Source organism: Podarcis muralis, chromosome 6, assembly GCF_964188315.1.
Source record: "Podarcis muralis chromosome 6, rPodMur119.hap1.1, whole genome shotgun sequence".
Classification (NCBI taxonomy): domain Eukaryota; kingdom Metazoa; phylum Chordata; class Lepidosauria; order Squamata; family Lacertidae; genus Podarcis; species Podarcis muralis.
The window spans coordinates 7,449,566-7,467,664 of record NC_135660.1 but is presented as its reverse complement, the minus strand read 5'-3'; the positions used below and the strand labels follow the sequence as shown (position 1 = coordinate 7,467,664).

Sequence of the window (18,099 nt, the reverse complement as noted above, 5' to 3'; positions counted from 1 at the left end):
ATTGCTACCTGCTTCTCTGGCCTAGTTCTTGCTGTGGTAGCTAACCTGGGTAGCAGCTGTACATTTTCAGACTGCAGGTGAGGGTTCCCACGATTTAACAATCGTCCATACAATGAAATCCCCCACCAGCCCCAAAAATGCATGCAACGTCTTGTAAGAACAAACATCTGATCACCTGAGCCCACACATGCAGTCTGAAGTGATGCAGCCCAGACACAGGCCTGCCACCCCAGCAAGTGCTAAGGCTCTACTTCTCTCTCTCTCTCTCTCTCTCTCTCTCTCTCTCTCTCTCTCTCTCACACACACACACACACACACACTGTTATCTTACTGTAGTATGAAAAACTTTAATAAAAATCTTATTACTGGGACTGCATGCTCCCTTCCTTGAAGTGTGAGAATCAGTGCATCTAGTAAAAAGCAAGAGGGCGAGAGGAAATTAAACTGGAAATTGATCAGTTTTAGACTAGGCCTCCTTCCAGTACATGCAACTCCCGCCCTTATGTTTATCTTTATCAAACATGTCTTTATTTAATAAAATTTATACACTGCTTGATTGTAAAAAAAAGAAAAGAAAAATCAAAAGTCCCCCAAGCAATAAAGGTAAAACAAGAAAATCAAGGAAAAAAGGCAAACGCATTTTAGAACATACAGAATACTAAAGCAAATTAAAATTGTCTCAACTTTCTAAGCACCTGAGTAGGCTCGTTTAAACAAGGAGGTTTTTAGCAGGCGCCAAAATGAGTCAAGTCAAGTCACCTGCTTGATGTCAAAGCGCAGGGAGTTCCAAAGCGTAGCTGCTGCCACACTAAATGACTGAGCTCTTACAAATGTGGAATGGGTATTCTGCGGCACCTGTAGTAGTGCCAATTCCGTGTGGCCTGCTCCTATAAACACCGCTTCAAAATTGCAGTGGAAGATCATACATTTTTCAAACACGCTTCCAATGCAAAGAGCTCCCTGTGTGTAGTGTGAACTAGCACATACAGAAGTTTTTTTCTGGGGGTACGCATACCCCTAAACATTTTGTGAATCTTTGTACTTTTGTCCCCCGCCCCACCCTGCACTCTTTCAAGTCCTGGTATCAGGGCCAGCATACAACGAATACCAGTTTCTGGGGGGCAACTGTGGAAGAGAAAGCCACTGCCTTCATAACCAGCTGATAAGACTCCCAAGGTGCATCTGGCAAGCAGCTGTAGGCAAGAGAATGCTGGACTAGAAAGCCCTTTGCTCAGACCCTTTTGTGATCTTAAATGGTGCTGTCCAGAACTCCATCAGACCTGATCATCTCACAGTTAAGTCTGCTTTTATGGGGAAAGTGCTAAGAGTTTTCTGAACTTTTACATCAATTCATGTATGTTATATCTCAGCGATCCTTACAATGGCCCTTTAACGTAGGCCACTAGTCTACCCCCTTGCCCTGTAAAAAGGCAGGGAGGCTGACAGCAAAAAACCGCAGCTTGCCTCAGGCTATTGGCTATCTGGCAAGTTTATGGCTGAGACGACATCTGAACAGGGCAACTTGCTGTCTCATAGCTCAATCCCTTAATAACTATGCTGCAGCCTTTCCTTTCATACTAGCAAAGGTCTCTTTGACACACACACACAGGGAGGTTCTCATCTGCCCTCCCCAGAACCCTGTTCTTAAGGCCCTTAATTCTCATCCCCTACTGAAAGTGGAACAATGACACACCTATTTGCAACTGCATCTACTGTGTAATCTTGAGCCAATATACTCTCCTTCTACAGCGTCTCTCTTTGTCTAACCTTGCAACTAATTGGGATAGTGAGCACAGCCTGCAATCGTGCGCAGCCTACAATCTTGTCAAAAATCATAGGCTCAACCTCCTGGAACAAAAATCTCTTGCACCACTCAGTTTGCTTGTTTCTTAGCTAGATTTCCACAGCACAGACACAGAAAGGGAATAGAGGCTAGCAGTCCAGAGGTAAGAATCCAACTACATGGGACTCCCCCAGTCTCTTCTGAAAACATCTTTTGCTCAGTGATTAGATACTCCTGCACTTCCATATTCTAGTCTGAAGGGAGTGAGGGGCAGAGGAGAATCACTTGGAAAACACACACACACACGTGCAAATCAACAATCAGGAAGAACAGAAGCAATTTGGAATCGGGCTGTAACTGAACTAGCTTTATATTAATTTTCCAATCAGAACACTGGGTTGCTATTCAGTGAATTTGCAAAACTAGAAAACTAGAATTTTGGGCCAAATGTTTAGTATAAATACTTTTTATTGAAGGTCCCTCCTAGATGCAGGACTTGAATTAGTTCCCTTAGTTCTGTGTTTTATTTAAGAGTTGGTCCCTAACCTGGGTAACAAACAGTGGTGTAGAAGTAAATTCTTAACCACGCTCAATTGGAGGCTTTCCGCAGTTGAGACCCTCCTTTCATTTTGTAGTTGAAGAGCTAAGTCAAACTAGACTTCTCTCCCTCCCACAACATCCTCTCTCCCCACGCCACCCCACCCCAGATTTTCTTGACTGTGTGTGACACAGAATGACTGCGGCAAAAGGAATTCTAACTTAATCAAGCAGGGAGAACATCAGTTGACTTCCACACTTTCACAGCAGGTAAAGCCACTGGCTCAAGGCAAAACTGCAAAGGTGACTCGAGCCCAGAGACGTCTTGTACATAGATGGAACTTGCAGAACAGGATCAAGAGCAGAAACACACTGCATGCCATCAGCGCTCAGTCAGGCAAAGAAAAAGCTGCTCCCACCCTGCAATTTTAAGCACCACCAAAATCACAGGATCTTAAAACTGGAAGGGACCCCAATGGAACTGGAAGTTCAACCCCCTGCAATGCTACAAACAGAACATGTAGTGATATATTCCTCTCCCCCCCACACACCACACAATGACAGTCATACCCGTCCCCTTACCATAGGTGCCAAATTCTGTGGGGCTGGCTCCAGGGTAAAAGCTGGGGGCACCTGGCTGAACAGGATACTGCTGAGTCGGAACAACGTATGTGGAGCGGCCCTGGGTCAGAGAGGAAAAGGAAGAAAAGGGTAGCAAGTAAGTTCCCGAGATTAAGCTTGGAGGAGGAAGACTTGACACAAATGGGGCAGGGGTTGCAGTAATGCCCCAGTAATGTGCACCAGATCAAGAGGAGCAGAACCGGCAGGCCATAAGCAAGGCCGCAATAAACACAGAGAATAAGAATAAGAATTTATTATTTATACCCCGCCCATCTGGCTGGGCTTCCCCAGCCACTCTGGGTGGCTTCCAAAAGAATATTAAAATACTGTGATACATACAGAACAAAAGATACCATCAACCCCACTAAGGGGCTCGTGAACCTGGGGACACCAAGCTATGGCTTTCCAAAGCTTACATTCAACCTCCCTAGAGGTGGTGAAGGCATTTTCTAACTAAAGGGGGCGTTTCCAAATACTGCCTCTTTTGCATCCGCTTTAATGAATCACGAAGCACCTGCTCATTTATCCCTTATCCAGTACTACATAACTCTATGCCCCATCCTAGATAAGGGTTGACACAGAAGCTGCCTGATACCATTTGTCTACAGCCTTTCTGATCCTCCGCAGCTTCTCCCCACCAGCTTAAAAAGCAGCCATAGACACACAGCTTTCATGTTCTCTCCCTATTTTTATACTCTACATTTGACTTCCTTCAGATTGTTTTATTGATATTTTAATATTCTATAAACCACTTTGAGATTTTTCTTGAAAATATAAAGCAGTATAGAAATGAAATGAAATGAAATAAATAATGCTGCGTTTAATCTGTGTGCCATGGCAGTGAGCTCCACCAGCCATGTCTGGGTACTATCTCAAAAACTGGATCATTACCCCTCTCAACCCCCTGACTTTGGGGCAGCGGGAGGCTCACAGTGACAGAAAATCAAGAACCTGTGGTCTAGCATTGTGGAATCTGCTTTTGAATAAAAGCTCAGATGGCACTGATGCTCTGGGTACCTTACCCTAGACATCAGACAAGGCCATCAGGGAGATTCCTTCCCACTTTTATGATGGATGCTGGCATAAAGCGAGGCTGGAAGGTATCCAGTAGCTGGATACCCATCACCTGAAAGAATTACATGTGCAGCCTACTCACGCACATATTCGACAACAACACCCCCAGATCAGTAGCCTCTCCACTCCAGCATCTGGGGTGAAAATGTGGGAGTGGAAGGATCCATGGCCTTTTAAAACGTAGAGGGAGCAGGAGTTGTTTTTGTTTGTTCCCATGTTTTTTGTGGTTTTATACTGTAAACCATCCTGTGATCCCTGGATGAAGGGCGGCATAGAAATTAAATAAATAGTAGACACATAGCCCAGGAGAGCTTAGGGCTGCAAGTGGATCAGATCTCAAATTGATAAAAACAGTACGAGTGAAATAAATTGTCAACATCCTCTCTGTATACATTTTCCACAAGAATACACACCAGTTCAAAAGAAAACAGCAGCACGGTTAGTTTGTTTTATGGTGTGCCCAGGAGTTGCTGCAGGCATCACCAATGAGAGATCTCACCTGCCTTCCTGTACAAGTTAATGCTTTCTGAAAAACAAGGCTTGCCCTTTGCAGCTTTTGAAAAGACTTGTATTAAAACCAACCAGTAAGTCAGTAAGACTTGATTTAAATCATTTTTTTACACAAAGACTCATTCTTGCTGGTATAATCTTAATATTTACAACCAGATGAAGGTTTCATTTTTGGAATAATAAAATTTCAGGGTAGTTTTTACCGTTATATAAAAAAATTACTGATTTGGTTTTACTATTAGAAATACATAGACAGGTAATTATGGAAATTGTGAGGTTTAATAAGTTAACTGTTTATATTTGGACAGCTTTTCTACTGTACTTTATTGGAAGGAGAAAAATAATCATTTCATTAATAACAAATTAAACAATTTAGTTAACTCAAACAATAACATTATAGCATATGTATCCATGTTTGTTAACTGATGTGGTTAAACAATCTTTTTTTAAAAAAAACTTAGACTGAGTTTTAGCACACATGAAAAACTTAAGACAAATCCTTATTTCCTGATTAACAGCCTTTGGACTATAACGTAACTTAAATAGAAAACTATCTTTAGAAAGATTTTTCCTCCAAAAGCATTTTATTTTAAAAATTCGATTTAAATTTAAAAAGCCAATTTTTTAAAAATCCATTTTTTTAATCATTGATTTTTATCCACCCTGAAACCAACATTACATTTTAGATCCGCTACCTGACAAAATCAGGGGTCACTTTTTTGTTTTTTGAGTTGATCAAAATGGTTTAAACTGATTAAACTTCGCAGCCCATACAGACATCATAGGTGCATCAAACCAGCCTGAAAGCGTGCACACACACAAAAACGTTCTCAGTGGTCATCCCTCAGTTCTGGGTGACTCACCCAAGCCCGGCCTTTCATGGTTTCCTTAAAAGGTGCAAGATGCTATTTATTCAAACTCCTTTGGGGTGAATGAGGAGGGAGAGGGCAGCATAATTAGCAGGTTACCCACCCCAAGCCCTTGGGATAGTGTGGGTTATGCGTCACATGAAGTAAATAGTTCACACGCAGGGTTGTAAGAGCAGCTTCGCTACCTCTTAAGCTCCTACCGCTCAATAAGCGGGACATGGATCACATCAGACATGCCAAATCTCTGCAACTGCCCCCTCTCATCAGGACGGGGGACATTTCCCTTCTGCTCCCAGGGCTTGCTGTTTCTGACCAGCACATTTGCCAGGAATATGTGCACATGCATAAGCGGGGTTACCATTAATCTTATTTTACGAAACAAGACAGCAGTGCCCATAGATAACCACAGGAAACGTTGGAGGCAGGAGGAGAGTGCTGGGGGTTAACAGGTGAGGGTGCCAGGAGCGAGGGTCTGAAGCCTGACCCACAACTCTATCAAGAGGCCCAAGGAAAAACCAGCCAGCAGCAGGCTCCCGGAGACAAGGCTCGCTTGGGAAAGTGCAAAGAGCTCTCCAGGTCTGCCCTCAGCCCCGTTCTAGCCCTCACCTGCTGTCCAGGGATGTAGTAGCCTTGCGAAGCAGGGTAGGAGATCTGTGAGGGGATCATCATCACCTGGGAAGCAGCTGGATAAACATGAGTGGGTGGGCCAGGCCGAGCCGACGTATTACTCTGCACCCGGGAAGCACTTGTCGGAGGCTGGGCCCTGTTCTGGTAGAAATGCTTCAAGAAAGAGAGAGAGGGAGAGAGAAGAGAGAGGGGCATGCTTGGTTAGCAAGGCCTGGCCTGAGGAAACCCCAGAGACACAGCTGCCAGTCCCGTGTCCACCTCCCAAAGACTCTGGCTGTGGATACGTGGAGAAGGTGGCGCACAGGAATCTGCCTGTACCCATAAAAGCATGGCACAGGGACTGCCAATGCCAAACCTGGATTCTCTGCAAACCAAGCTTTTGTTTTTATTTCAAAGAAGGAAAGCAAGTTTCGGGACCTGGAAGGCTGCAGAGAAATACAAATGGCCAATTTCCACATGCCTTGCTCTAGTCTTCCAGACGGAAGGTTACAGGGTCTCTATATTAAGATGGCAGAGGCCACAATCCTCCAGCCGCCCTAGGCAGCAACCTAGTTTACCTGTGAGAAGCAGGAGAATGGTGGTGGGTTGGCACTTCCACCTCTTATGAGTGGCCCACCACTTTGTCCACAAATATAGCTGAAGGGGCAGAGAAAACGGTTCAATTTAGCCTGGGGTCTCCTGTTGCAGACCTTCAATGCTATACTGTTCTATGTGTGTAGGTCCTCCTTAGTCAAATAAGCATAACCAAAACTCAACAAAACAAACTCAATGCAAGATGTGCAGAGAGGATACATGATGCAAATTACCTTGACTACAAATGGGTCAAGTTTCTTCAAAACTCAAGATCAAATGATAGTTGACTACATCCAACAGGAACTGGCAACACTAGGCAATTCCAAACCTGGGTTGCCTCTCCCGAATTTCACAGAACTAACACATGAAGCTCATCTGCAGCCAACCTGGGGTTTCTAGAGGTGCTACGGCATATGCGTACAAGCCCCAGGATGCAACGCAACATCACATGGGCAAGGCAAGGTAGCGGGGGGGGGGGGGGAATAGAAGCAGTGAATTCTGCAACCCACAGAGCAAATACTTTTTAAGAAATTACACAAGAGCAAGAGGGTGTTCCAGAGGCAGCCAGATCAGTACGGAACATCTCCACCCCTTGCCAAGATGCAAAGGAAGCCCGTTATGGATCATGCTGATTCACGTGACTCTCTTTCTCAGCCCTCTGCACAATGAAAGTGGTACTCTAGCCAATGAGTTGTGCTTCTCCCCATTCCCACAAAGACTGACCCTATATATTGACTTTTGTTTTAGTTGCGCACTGAGCTACGGATTGGAGACTAGAGTGGGCTCTAAGTGACTTGCACCAATGCTCGGACCCTCCCGCTCCCAACCAGAGTAGGGTTATAGAAAAGGCATTACCTGAAGAGACCTGAATCCTCCCTGTTAGCAAGCACGCACGCGCGCACACGCACACAAGGAGAAAAGGGAGAGAGAAGAGAGACACACAGAGAAAGAGAAAGAGACAGGAGTTACCTACAGCCAGACAAGTTACGAGGCTCAGGGGAACAGCTGAATGCTGAGCAGGAAAGCAACAGCAGCGCCATGAGAAGGAAACTGGAATTGGGGGAGGGGTAAGGAGGAGGAGGCTCAAGGGAGAAAAGGGAAATAGGCTGGGATGCATGACCAGAGGCAAGAAAACGCCATCCTGGGGAACAACTCTGCTTGCAAAGTCCTTATACCACTTCCCACCAAGGGTTCAATGAAACTCTGGACCTAACTGCAGAAAAGTGTGTGTGTGTGTTTTGGGGAGGGTGTTGTTTGTCAAGCAGCTGGGCAGGCCAGAATGTGCAGCTGTGCTGTGTTCAGAACAGATCGTGAGTCACAAATGGTGCCGGCCTCCTTTACATCGACTGACATGCTCTGCATTTAACTTGCAAGTGGTCCAGCCCTCACTTGCAACGCGTTCTCCATCTCTGCATTCTGACTCGTCTTCCTTCCCCTTGCCTCTTTCCCGCTGGCTACCAAGCTCATCTATATAATCTGCCTCCTTCTCACACTCACGTCCTAGCATCTCCTGCTCCGGCCTTTGGGCAGAGACTGTCACAGCGCCCAAAACACTGCTGGCCCTGAGTAAGAACTCTGAACTAGGGATTCATCCGCAGTGTCTCCCATACTAGAGGCAACAAATCCTGTAACCTAGAAAGGAAGATATTGCAGTTTTTGCTGTTCTTAATACGGTTTTGTTTTCATTTTGGATTTTTAATGCTGTTAAATTGCCCTGTGATGTTTGGGTGAAGGTCAGTGTGAATTTACTACTACTACTACTACTACTACTACTAATAATAATAATAATAATAATAATAATAATAATAATAATGATAACTATTTATGTCTTTATTGGAGACACAGGGAAAGAGGAAGGGGGAAATGGCACATGTCACCTATGGCATCAGTTAATTGACTTGGAACACATCCTTGGGAACTTCAATGTAAGATGGGCGCCTGGCAGCACTCAAGAGTCATGGAAGTTGCTGAAAACATTAATCAAAAGTGTTCTTTACAAGTCCTACAAGAATATGCATCTGGGTGTAGCACCCCAGCACAACGCTCTATGTGGGGCTTCCCTAGTGCTTGATCCAGAAGCTGCAGTTGGTGCAGAGTGCTGCAGCACAATTGCTGACAAGAATGAGGCCTTGTCAGCACGTAACAACTGTGTCCAGAGACCTGCACTGGCTGCCCATTTGCTACTGAGCCAAGTTCAAGGTGTTAGTATCAGCATATAAAGCCTGTAACAACTTGGGACCAGTTTGTCTATGAGATCAGCTTACACCACATATCCACGTGATCGCTTCGATGGCTGGAATTGGCACTATTGCAGATGCCACATAATATCCGTTCCACATTTGTAAGAACTTGATTGTTTACTGTGATAGCACCTATGTTTTAGAACTCACTGCCTATTGATACCTTTGCTGTACTCTTTTTGGCACCTGCTAAAAACATTATTTAGATAAGGCTACACAGATGCTTAGAAAGTTGGGTAATTTTAATCTAGCATTTTAACATTTGCATGTTTTTAAGTATTGTACATTTTTCTTGATTTTTTAAAAATCTTTTTGTAGAACTGCTCTGAAAGGTTCATTTAATTTTTGAACTTTCTATTTCTGCTGAACTGTGCAAATACGGTTTTCCTCTTTATGTGATCCAACACTGTTTGCTCTCATTGACTGGAATTTGCACAACACTGGAAAGTGATCTTTGCACCAGGAAAAAGTGATTGCTTAAGGAAGTGATGGGATTTGTTTATTTTGGTTAGGCCAGTAGATACAGTATGAAAACGTAAGGAGATGTTTGCAGTTCAACTGCACATTATATAATGACAGCACTGCTGGAAATAGATGTATACAGATTTGAACGCAAGGTTCCTTTTCTTTGCATATGATTGGATATTTGCACGAATACTTTCAATTTCATAATGAATAAATGGGAATAAATGATGGCACCTTGTACACCTCCTTCCAGCAACTGCTGCAGCCAAGGTGGTGCCAAACATTTTGCTCTGCTTTCCTTTGAACCACATCAGAGTCCAATAGAGGGGTCTTGTCATCCGGGCAGCCCAGGACCTCCATACACTCTGCCCAGGCTTCCACCCCAGGGAGGTCATTTTGGTGCTGCCAACACAGTGGTTTGGTTTCACCCCAGAGGTGCACTCCATTGTCTCTTGAGACAGACGGATGCCAACAAATGGGAAGGGGGACAGAAAGAGGAGAAGCCAATAAAAGCCTTAACTGCTTCTACCTGAAGTGTCCCCATGACTAAAATGTAAGAACGTAGGAAGAGCCTTGCAGGGTCAGACCACAGAGCCATCTAGTCCAGCATCCTGTTCCTACATTGGCCAACCAATGGGAAACCTGCAACCAGGTGGAATCGCACTATCCCTAAAATCTTTACCAGCAACTAGGATTCAGAGGCATATTGTCTCCAACAGTGTAGGCAGAATGCAGCCAATGAGCCCAATAACCATCGGCAGTCTTATCCTCCATGAATGAGCAAGTCTTCCTTACTGGAACCCATGCCCCATTTCTGAAGGAAAGAAACACCTTTCAGCTGCCGTGCTCCCTGCATCATCATCATCATTTATTATTTATACCCCGCCTAATCTGGCTGGGTTTCCCCAGCCACTCTGGGCGGCTTCCAACAGAATATTAAAATACAATAATAAAAGCTTCCCTAAACAGGGCTGCCTTCAGATGTCTTCCAAAAGTCTGGTAGTTGTTTTTCTCTTTGACATCTGGTGGGAGGGCGTTCCAAAGGGCAGGTGCCACTACCGAGAAGGCCCTCTGCCTGGTTCCCTGTAATTTGGCTTCTCGCAGTGAGGGAACTGCCAGAAGGCTCTCGGCACTGGACCTCAGTGCCCGGGCAGAACAATGGAGGTGGAGACGCTCCTTCAGGTATACTGGACAGAGGCCGTATAGGGCTTTAAAGGTCAGCACCAACACTTTGAATTGTCATCGGAAACAAACTGGGAGCCGGTGCATAACACTATCTCAGTTTTCCAGCTTTCTAAGCTCTTGGGCAGGCCCTCAAAAGATGGGAAGATGGGTGAGGGAGGGGAAGCTTTGGGATCACAAAGGAGGCCATGTGTTACGAAGGGCAAAGCCACCCTCAACCCCCTTTCTAAGCACGGCCCAAATGAGCCATAACTGCAAATGTACTTGCATGCACATGTGCACAGCCTGGAACCCAAAGCAGCTGGAGGCCTCAGTGGTTAGCAAAGTGGCAGTGCTGTGCAAATTGGAAGAGGTAAAGAGGAGGGGAATTCAAACCCCAAGGGACAAGGGGCAATGTAGCAGAAGAGGAGATCACAGATGGGAGTGGGCTACCAGTGACCCACCAGCACATCTCGCCGTGACAAGGAACCTCTCGCTACTTCTCATGGGCTTCATTAGCAACAGCCAGATCCATAGTGACGTCCCCAGAGGGCGGGGGGCAGACGTGAAGAATGGTAACAGCCCTGCTGCATCAGACCAAAGGCCAGTCTAACCTGCCCTCCGGTTTCCCAAAGAGGTCAACCATTGGGAAGCCACAAGTAGGACATGAGCACGATAGCTCTTGATCCCTAGCAGCTGGTATTCAGGGGCCAAATGCCTCTGATACGGGAGCTGCTCTGCAGACATCCAGACTTGCAGCCACTGAGAGACTTGTTCTCCCACGGATTTTGTCCAATCTGCTCTAAAGCCATCCAAGCTTTGAGGACAAGGGTTATTCTAGATAGTCATCAACGTAGATGTCAGGTGGAGCTGCCTCCCCCTGCATCATCAACTTGCCACCTTGGGGCAATCCCCTCTATGCACCCAGAAGGTGCTCTTTACTCTGCAGTTCCTTAAGATACTGGGCATGCAAACTGGAAAACTGCTAGACTGTGTAATTTAACACAGTGAATCAGTTCTGAACTAAGGGAACTAGTATTGAGTAGCAATTAATTCTTAGCAGGTCATCTTCAGAAATTGAACTGTGGAACAGAAGTATTCCCAGCTAATTTTTATTTTTTTTAAACCGCACTCACTCTGACAACAGTACTGTAATACAGGCCAATATCATCTTCTCTGGAAGGCTGATATTGACAGGTGGTGGCTTCCTAAAGTCACACACTGAGATCATGGCAAAAGTGAAACCTGAAGTCCATATTTCCTCATTCCCAGCCCAGTATTTTAGCAAGAGACACAGTAGGCCAGTGTTTCTCAAACTTGGGTCTCCTGCTGTTGTTGGACTACAACTCCCACCATCCTTGACCACTGGTCCTACTAGCTAGGAATGATGGGAGCTGTAGTCCAGCAGCTGCTGGGGACCCATGTTTGAGAAACACTGTAGTAGGGGATCTGAAGCAGTCCACAGATTCTCTACTGTAAAACCACGCTCCATGTTTTGTCCACTGTGGGTGTGTATGACACCCACGCCAAGGGCTGACTCAAGGAGTCAGGAGTTCTGACTAGGCACTGGGACACCAGCTTCAAATGAGAATACAATCTGAGGTCCAGCAAGGATACAAATCTCTTCGGTTAGCATTACAGGTGCTATTTGACCAAAAGTGGATTGGGCTCTTCAGAGTGAACCAATGAGGAGGAACGAGACCAGACTCAAAATCCTAGGTGACACCTTTTAAAAACTCCTAACCAAGCATGTAGGGTTACAGGAAACAGTTCCTGAATGTGTAACTTCTGGGAATGAGTGAATCTATGGCTCTACATATTTTGCTGGACTAAAACTCCCATCACCCCCAATGAATGGGCCCTGTTACCAGGGTACTACAACTATGTCTGGTGGTCCAGAGGTTCCCCACCCCTGGAATAAGACCTCCAACCTTTTTTGGGTCAGATCCCCTCAAAGTTAACAGTAACTGAAGCTTTCGAGAAAATGTCTGGGGGGCAACACTATGAAGCCTCGTCATCTCTCCATGGCACCCCAAAGGGCAACTGGGGGGGCGGGCCGAGAAAGGAAAGCGAGCTGACAGTTTTGAAATGGTCCTAAAACCAATCTCTGGGCACAGACAGGCAGCTTGTTCCACAGGAAGGGAAGGGGTGGCACAGAACAAGGAAGAAGCAAGCAGCAGCAGCAGCAGCAGCGAAGCAGCTGTCATGAGTCAGCATGTCATGCAAGTCACATGGGAAGGGGAGAGAGTCCTCTGCCTTGGACACTGCAGTCAAACAGACCCTAGCAGCCTGGTCACCCCTGGGATCAGCAGACACAGCCGAGCACCTGAGATATAGTTTTGCCTTCCCATGTTTCATTTTCCTATTTGACTTAATTCATTTTCTCTCTGTATGCTTTAAAATACTTCTCTTTAGGAATGTAATTCATCCAGCACTTCAGAACATCCGGAACATCTCACGTCTATTATCGTGTGATCACTGCAACACCCCTGTAAGGTGTGGCTGGTGTCATTATCCTCATACTGAGGGCAGAGAGCTGGGGGCAAGTGAGCGCACCTTGCCTTGGGCCACCTGACGACCTCAGGCAGCAGCCAAAAATTTTGGACCAGGGGCTTCACAGCTTATGTCTTTTACAGTATGTGCACCAAACATCTCGGGCTGTTCTTGCCTTGCCAGCCAGGACAAACGACCAGCAGCCTCTACACTTCTCCAGCCAGGTTCCCTGCAGTGTCCAAGGAAACCCCCTCCCCAACGTAGATGCACCCCAGCCCAGCCCCGGATTGCATACACAGCATGCGGTGAAGGGAGTAGAGAAGGGTTAGTACCTGCTGATGTAAAGCACGAGGCCCTGCTGGAAACTAAGACAGGAAAGAGCGAGGGGAGAGGAGACAAGAGCAGAACATCACTAACAGAAACAAGCATCCCCCTGCCACCGCCACCAACTCACTCCTCGGAGTTATCTAGTCACCCGACCTGCCTTCTCAGAACCCCCACAACCCCCCACTGTGCAAAGACCAAGGATAGGGCAATTTCCACCACACCTCTGCCTTCATGGCTGTCTCAGCTGCGCTCACCCAAACAGACATATCCACCCAGCATGCGCTGCAGATGAACTCCTGAGTCAGCGGTGCCTGCAGACGGAGTCAGCCTCCAGGGCTCCCTTTGCCTGGCAATCCCTGAGCCACATGGAAGAACCTGTTTGGCAGCCCCTCAGAGAAGGCCTGGCTACCACCCCAGAGATCTCGCGGCCGAAGAGCAGCAGTGGCAAGAGCGGCCACCCCCTTACCTGTCGAGGCTGGGAAGGCGTATTCATTTGGGTAGCTTGCGCTGGGTTAAAAACCACAGGTGCCGTCTGGCCAGGAGGAAATGCTGACTGCTGGGGGAGGGGGAGAAGGGAGGAAGAGGAAGTTAGCAGCTTCCGTAGCTGCCCCCAACCCACACCCAAACCCCACCCTCTAGAGAGCAAGATTGGGGTGCGTGGAGAATTTGTGCGAACACTCGGCGCATGCAGAGAGCCTAAGGCAAACTTTGCAAAGGGGGCTCAAGAGGGTCGTCCAATCAAATCCTGCCTTGCAAGGTTGTTTGGACCCACAGTGCAGAACTGACCCACAAGCAAAAGGCAAGAGAAATGCAGAAAGGTGTGCATGTGTGTGTGTGTGACAACTTGGGTTGAAGAGGAGCCACCAGAGAAGACAGAGCAGCCAATGGAGGTTGCGAACGGGGAAAAGATGAGATAGTTTTTATTACATATTGTAGAACAGAGGGGGACATGGCAGCTTGGGAGGGAGAATCCTTTTACCTGTGGAAGTCCAGGAGAGGGGGAGGGGTGTGGGGCTGATGGGGTTCCTCCTGAGGGCTGTGGAGTTTTGTTCATTTCACGTGGTGCTGCATAAGGATCCCCTTGCTACCTGTTGAGATAGAGAAAAAGAGGCACGGTAAAAACAAGCATGGAAGGAACGCAACACAACTAGAGGCGGAGGGGAAAATTCCAAGCTAAAACTGGACCCCGCAGCAGAATGGAAGGGCAAACAGAAGCAGCCCAAACAAGGATGGATGGTCAGCCCTCCAGACCGCACTTCCACGTAGCATGAGTGGCATTGCACGGACAGATCTCATAGCGCCGCATGACGATTGGATCAGAGAAGAAATGGAACAGCAGCAACTTCAGGCAAAATTCAGGGGAGGGGCTATAATGGATGTTGCCAATGAGAGTCCCAGAGGACTCCTAGGCAACTGCATCTTTTGGTACCAAGATAAATAGCCACCCCATGTACCTTTATGCTTGTACGCACTTTTTTAGTGGTGCAGCCCCCACCCCACTGTAGACTCGCTCCCTAACCTTATGCCTGTGCATCCTTAGGCAGCTTGATGTTCATCTAGCACAGAGTGCCTTGGCTTAAATTTCACCTGAAGATGCTCTGTATTGCTACAGAGACACCCACATGGGCCTCCAGCGGCCACACACCTGGTTCCTGCATCTGTTTTAGTGTACAACTTCCATCAGTTGTGCTGCTTGGGGCTGATTGGAGGGCACCTAGGAAGTGCAGGTATCCATTTGCAACTGAAACATTATAATATATGCATATATATATATATATATATATATATATATATATATATATATATATATATATAAAAAATCAAGTTTCTAGCCACCATGCCTGCAACAACTATGAATGAGGAAGGGGGACCTTCTGAACCCTCATTAGTACCCATAATTCCCAGAGAAACATAGGGCTATCTGATGAATGGCTTCTGTCTTCCTTTCTTCTAGGTCTCCTGCTTCTTAAGAAGCTTTTTCAAAAAGTTATCATCTCCCACCTGCCCAAACACAGTATCTGGGGGGAAATAGTGACTTTTTAAAAATTCTGGGCACAAAACCTTGCCAGCTTGCATTCAGCCCTAAGTTAATCATCTCTCTCAAAAAAACTCAACAACTCTCAGATGAAAAGTTGCTGCGGTAGTGTCAAAAGGGTCTCAAATTGGCTGTAAACTGCACTCTTCTACCCCAATTCACCTGAAAGGCATCCATCAGAGATCAATCCCACCCAGTCCTTGAAGGCAAAGCAGCACCACACAATGAAAGATTCACATTAAAGCGCATGAAAGAGGCACCCAACGAAAAGATGCACTTAGAGATGTGCAATATGCAGAATGCCTTTGGACCAATGTCGGAGCCAAGTCTCTCTGGGTAAGCTGAAGGATGGAGGTTATCCAAGACCCCCGTATGTCTTGAATGCAACTGCTAAGATGCCGCAGTTTGTTCCACTGATCTATATGGGATATGGATGCATGGGGCTATGAGGGCAGCTATCTTGCATGTCTCTGGCCCCACTTGCAGCCACACTAAGAAACCATTTTGAGAACCACCCACCTAAGACCCAGACTCTGAATCGACACAAACTCTACTCCCTATCGACTCTTGCTGGCCATTAGACTGTATACAAATAATGCGAGGAAGTCAACCCATTTTCACGGCCTTGGCCTTTGCTCTGGGGCCTTCCACCATACAGGCATCCCTCCAACTCCCGTGTGATTGCATATACACATGGTGCCAGGAAATAAATAAATAGAATACCAGGAAATGGTTAGAGAGAGCTGGAGAGTCCTCGGGGTTCATCAGGAGACCCTCTCTGGAGTCCAGCGAGGGTGGGGGAAGCCCCAAGGAGAATGGAGGCACACAGAGACTTTGTTTACACTGTTCATTCTCCCCGCCCAACAGCTCACACACGGGGTAGTGCAGCAGCACCCACCACTTCCCCGCACAGCCTCCACCCAACCCCGGAGCTTCAACTCTAGATATTTTGGCTGGCCGGCCAAGGACTTCCACAGCGTTTTCTGCCTCCAAACCAGACACACAAATCCAATGCACCATGATGATCCCCACTACCCCCTCGCAACAGGTCCTCCCCATTTTCTCGGTCACTACAAGGGGCAAGTGGGTGCCCCTCACACATTTCCTGCAGAGGTAGCATGCCAGCTCTTCTTGCTATTGTGCTCCCTAGTGCAATAGGCCAAGTCAAAAAGGAACCGTGTTGCAAGCCCACCCAGCATTGTATTATATGACAAAGCAGCCAAATTCACCTGGGTGGGAATGAGGAGCAAACATCTGAGCAGCCAGCTCCTACATACGACAAGAAAAGACCCCCCACCCCATCCCAGGTTTGCTCCACCAAGTGCCTGCATGGGCTAAGGTGGGTTTAGAAGCCTCCTAATGGTCTACAGCATGGGGAGACACACAAAGGCCTGCGGATCGGATCCGGCCCAACCGCCTTCTAAATCCGGCCCATGGACGGTCCAGGAATCAGTGTGTTTTTACATGAGTAGAATGTGTCCTTTTATTTAAAATGCATCTCTGGGTTATTTGTGGGGCATAGGAATTCGTTCATATTTCCCCCCAAAATATAGTCCAGCCCCCCACAAGGTCTGAGGGACAGTGGACCGGCCCCCTGCTGAAAAAGTTTGCTGACCCCTGGTCTACAGGCCTCAGCCTAAGCAAGGGCTAACTGGCTGCAGCTTTCACAAGCACATGCAGATGGGCGAAGGTGCATAGGCCAGGGTGGCAAGGCAGAGGGAACGTCTTCCAGGACGCCAGGCAGTAAACAGTCCTACAGCTGCCCTGTGGAACCTTATGGGAATAGGATCCCTTTGGTCTGGACAGGGGCAGTGCCCTCTCCAGCACAAAGCAAGGTAGAGCCACTCTACCCAAACAGACCCAGAGCCCTGGCGTAACCTGACCCTTGGGCTGCTGCTGTCAGCGTTGCAGGCGACTAAAGACTTTGGGAGAGAGGCGGAAACGTACGCAATGCAAAGGAGGCAAAAAACCAAGACAGGACCAGGAGGCTTCTGCAGGGCTCCAGTTCAGCACACAAGAACAGCGTGGCCAGATATTTGTGGGGGGGCCTCGCCGAGGACACCCTAACAAGCCTTTTGATTCTGAAATTTTCCCAGGGCATTGGCAACAACAACAATAAAAAAACTTAAGTATATGTGGTGGTCCTGGGTGTGGGTGGCACATCAGCACCAATTTCTTCACCTCTGCTCAGAATTAGAGCCACCAGTTCTCATAATTCCCTTCTCCCCAGTATCGTCAGCCCTTACTAAAACGGGATATGTTTTTTTTAAGGACCATAATTTAGTACTTACTACGTTTCTGTGTATGTGTGTGTGTGCGCGCACACACAGATTTAGGAGAGGGGGAGCAGCTGAAGCTGCACAGACCACAACTGCACAGTTTGCAACAATTATCCCCCCCCCCCACCTTTGAGCATCTAGACACAGTGTGGTGCAGCATCACGCAGACAGGCAAGGAGGGAGCATGCAGCAGCCCTTCCTATAGGAAGCAGCTCCACACAGCCTTGATGGGGCACGTCTACCAGGAGACACCACCCCAAACGGTTCTGAATTTTCCAGACATGGAAACAGAAGCACCCCCCCACACCTCTTGCAAAACCAAACTGCAGGGACAGCCATGCTCCCAGAAAGAAAAGGGGCCAGCCCAAAAAAACTGAGGCCAGAGGCCCCAGAGGAGGTATAGGGAGCTGGATCGTTGCTTTAGGGGAGGCCCAGCTGAAGTAGCTAGTCCCCCCTGAAAAGCCCACGCGAAGTTTTGCAGACAGTCAGCACCACCCCAAGGTCT

The 18,099-nt window shown here is 47.2% G+C and overlaps 1 protein-coding gene across 22 annotated transcripts in view; it reads right to left on the bottom strand.

The window, feature by feature from the left end:
- Window positions 1-18,099, bottom strand: part of EIF4G1 (eukaryotic translation initiation factor 4 gamma 1) — an 80,003-nt gene that overhangs the window by 45,872 nt on the left and 16,032 nt on the right. For 7 of the 22 annotated variants that reach the window (XM_077929695.1, XM_077929697.1, XM_077929696.1 and 4 more), the window contains 6 exons: window positions 14,260-14,368; window positions 13,747-13,836; window positions 13,286-13,318; window positions 7,450-7,470; window positions 6,001-6,174; window positions 2,903-3,002 (listed from right to left, as the gene is read on the bottom strand). In XM_077929695.1, coding sequence (XP_077785821.1) covers window positions 2,903-3,002; window positions 6,001-6,174; window positions 7,450-7,470; window positions 13,286-13,318; window positions 13,747-13,836; window positions 14,260-14,334 — 493 coding nt within the window. In that variant the 5' untranslated portion in view covers window positions 14,335-14,368. The remainder of the gene's footprint in view (window positions 1-2,902; window positions 3,003-6,000; window positions 6,175-7,449; window positions 7,471-13,285; window positions 13,319-13,746; window positions 13,837-14,259; window positions 14,369-18,099) is intronic. The other 15 variants (XM_077929702.1, XM_077929703.1, XM_077929705.1 and 12 more) reach the window with 8 other exon arrangements.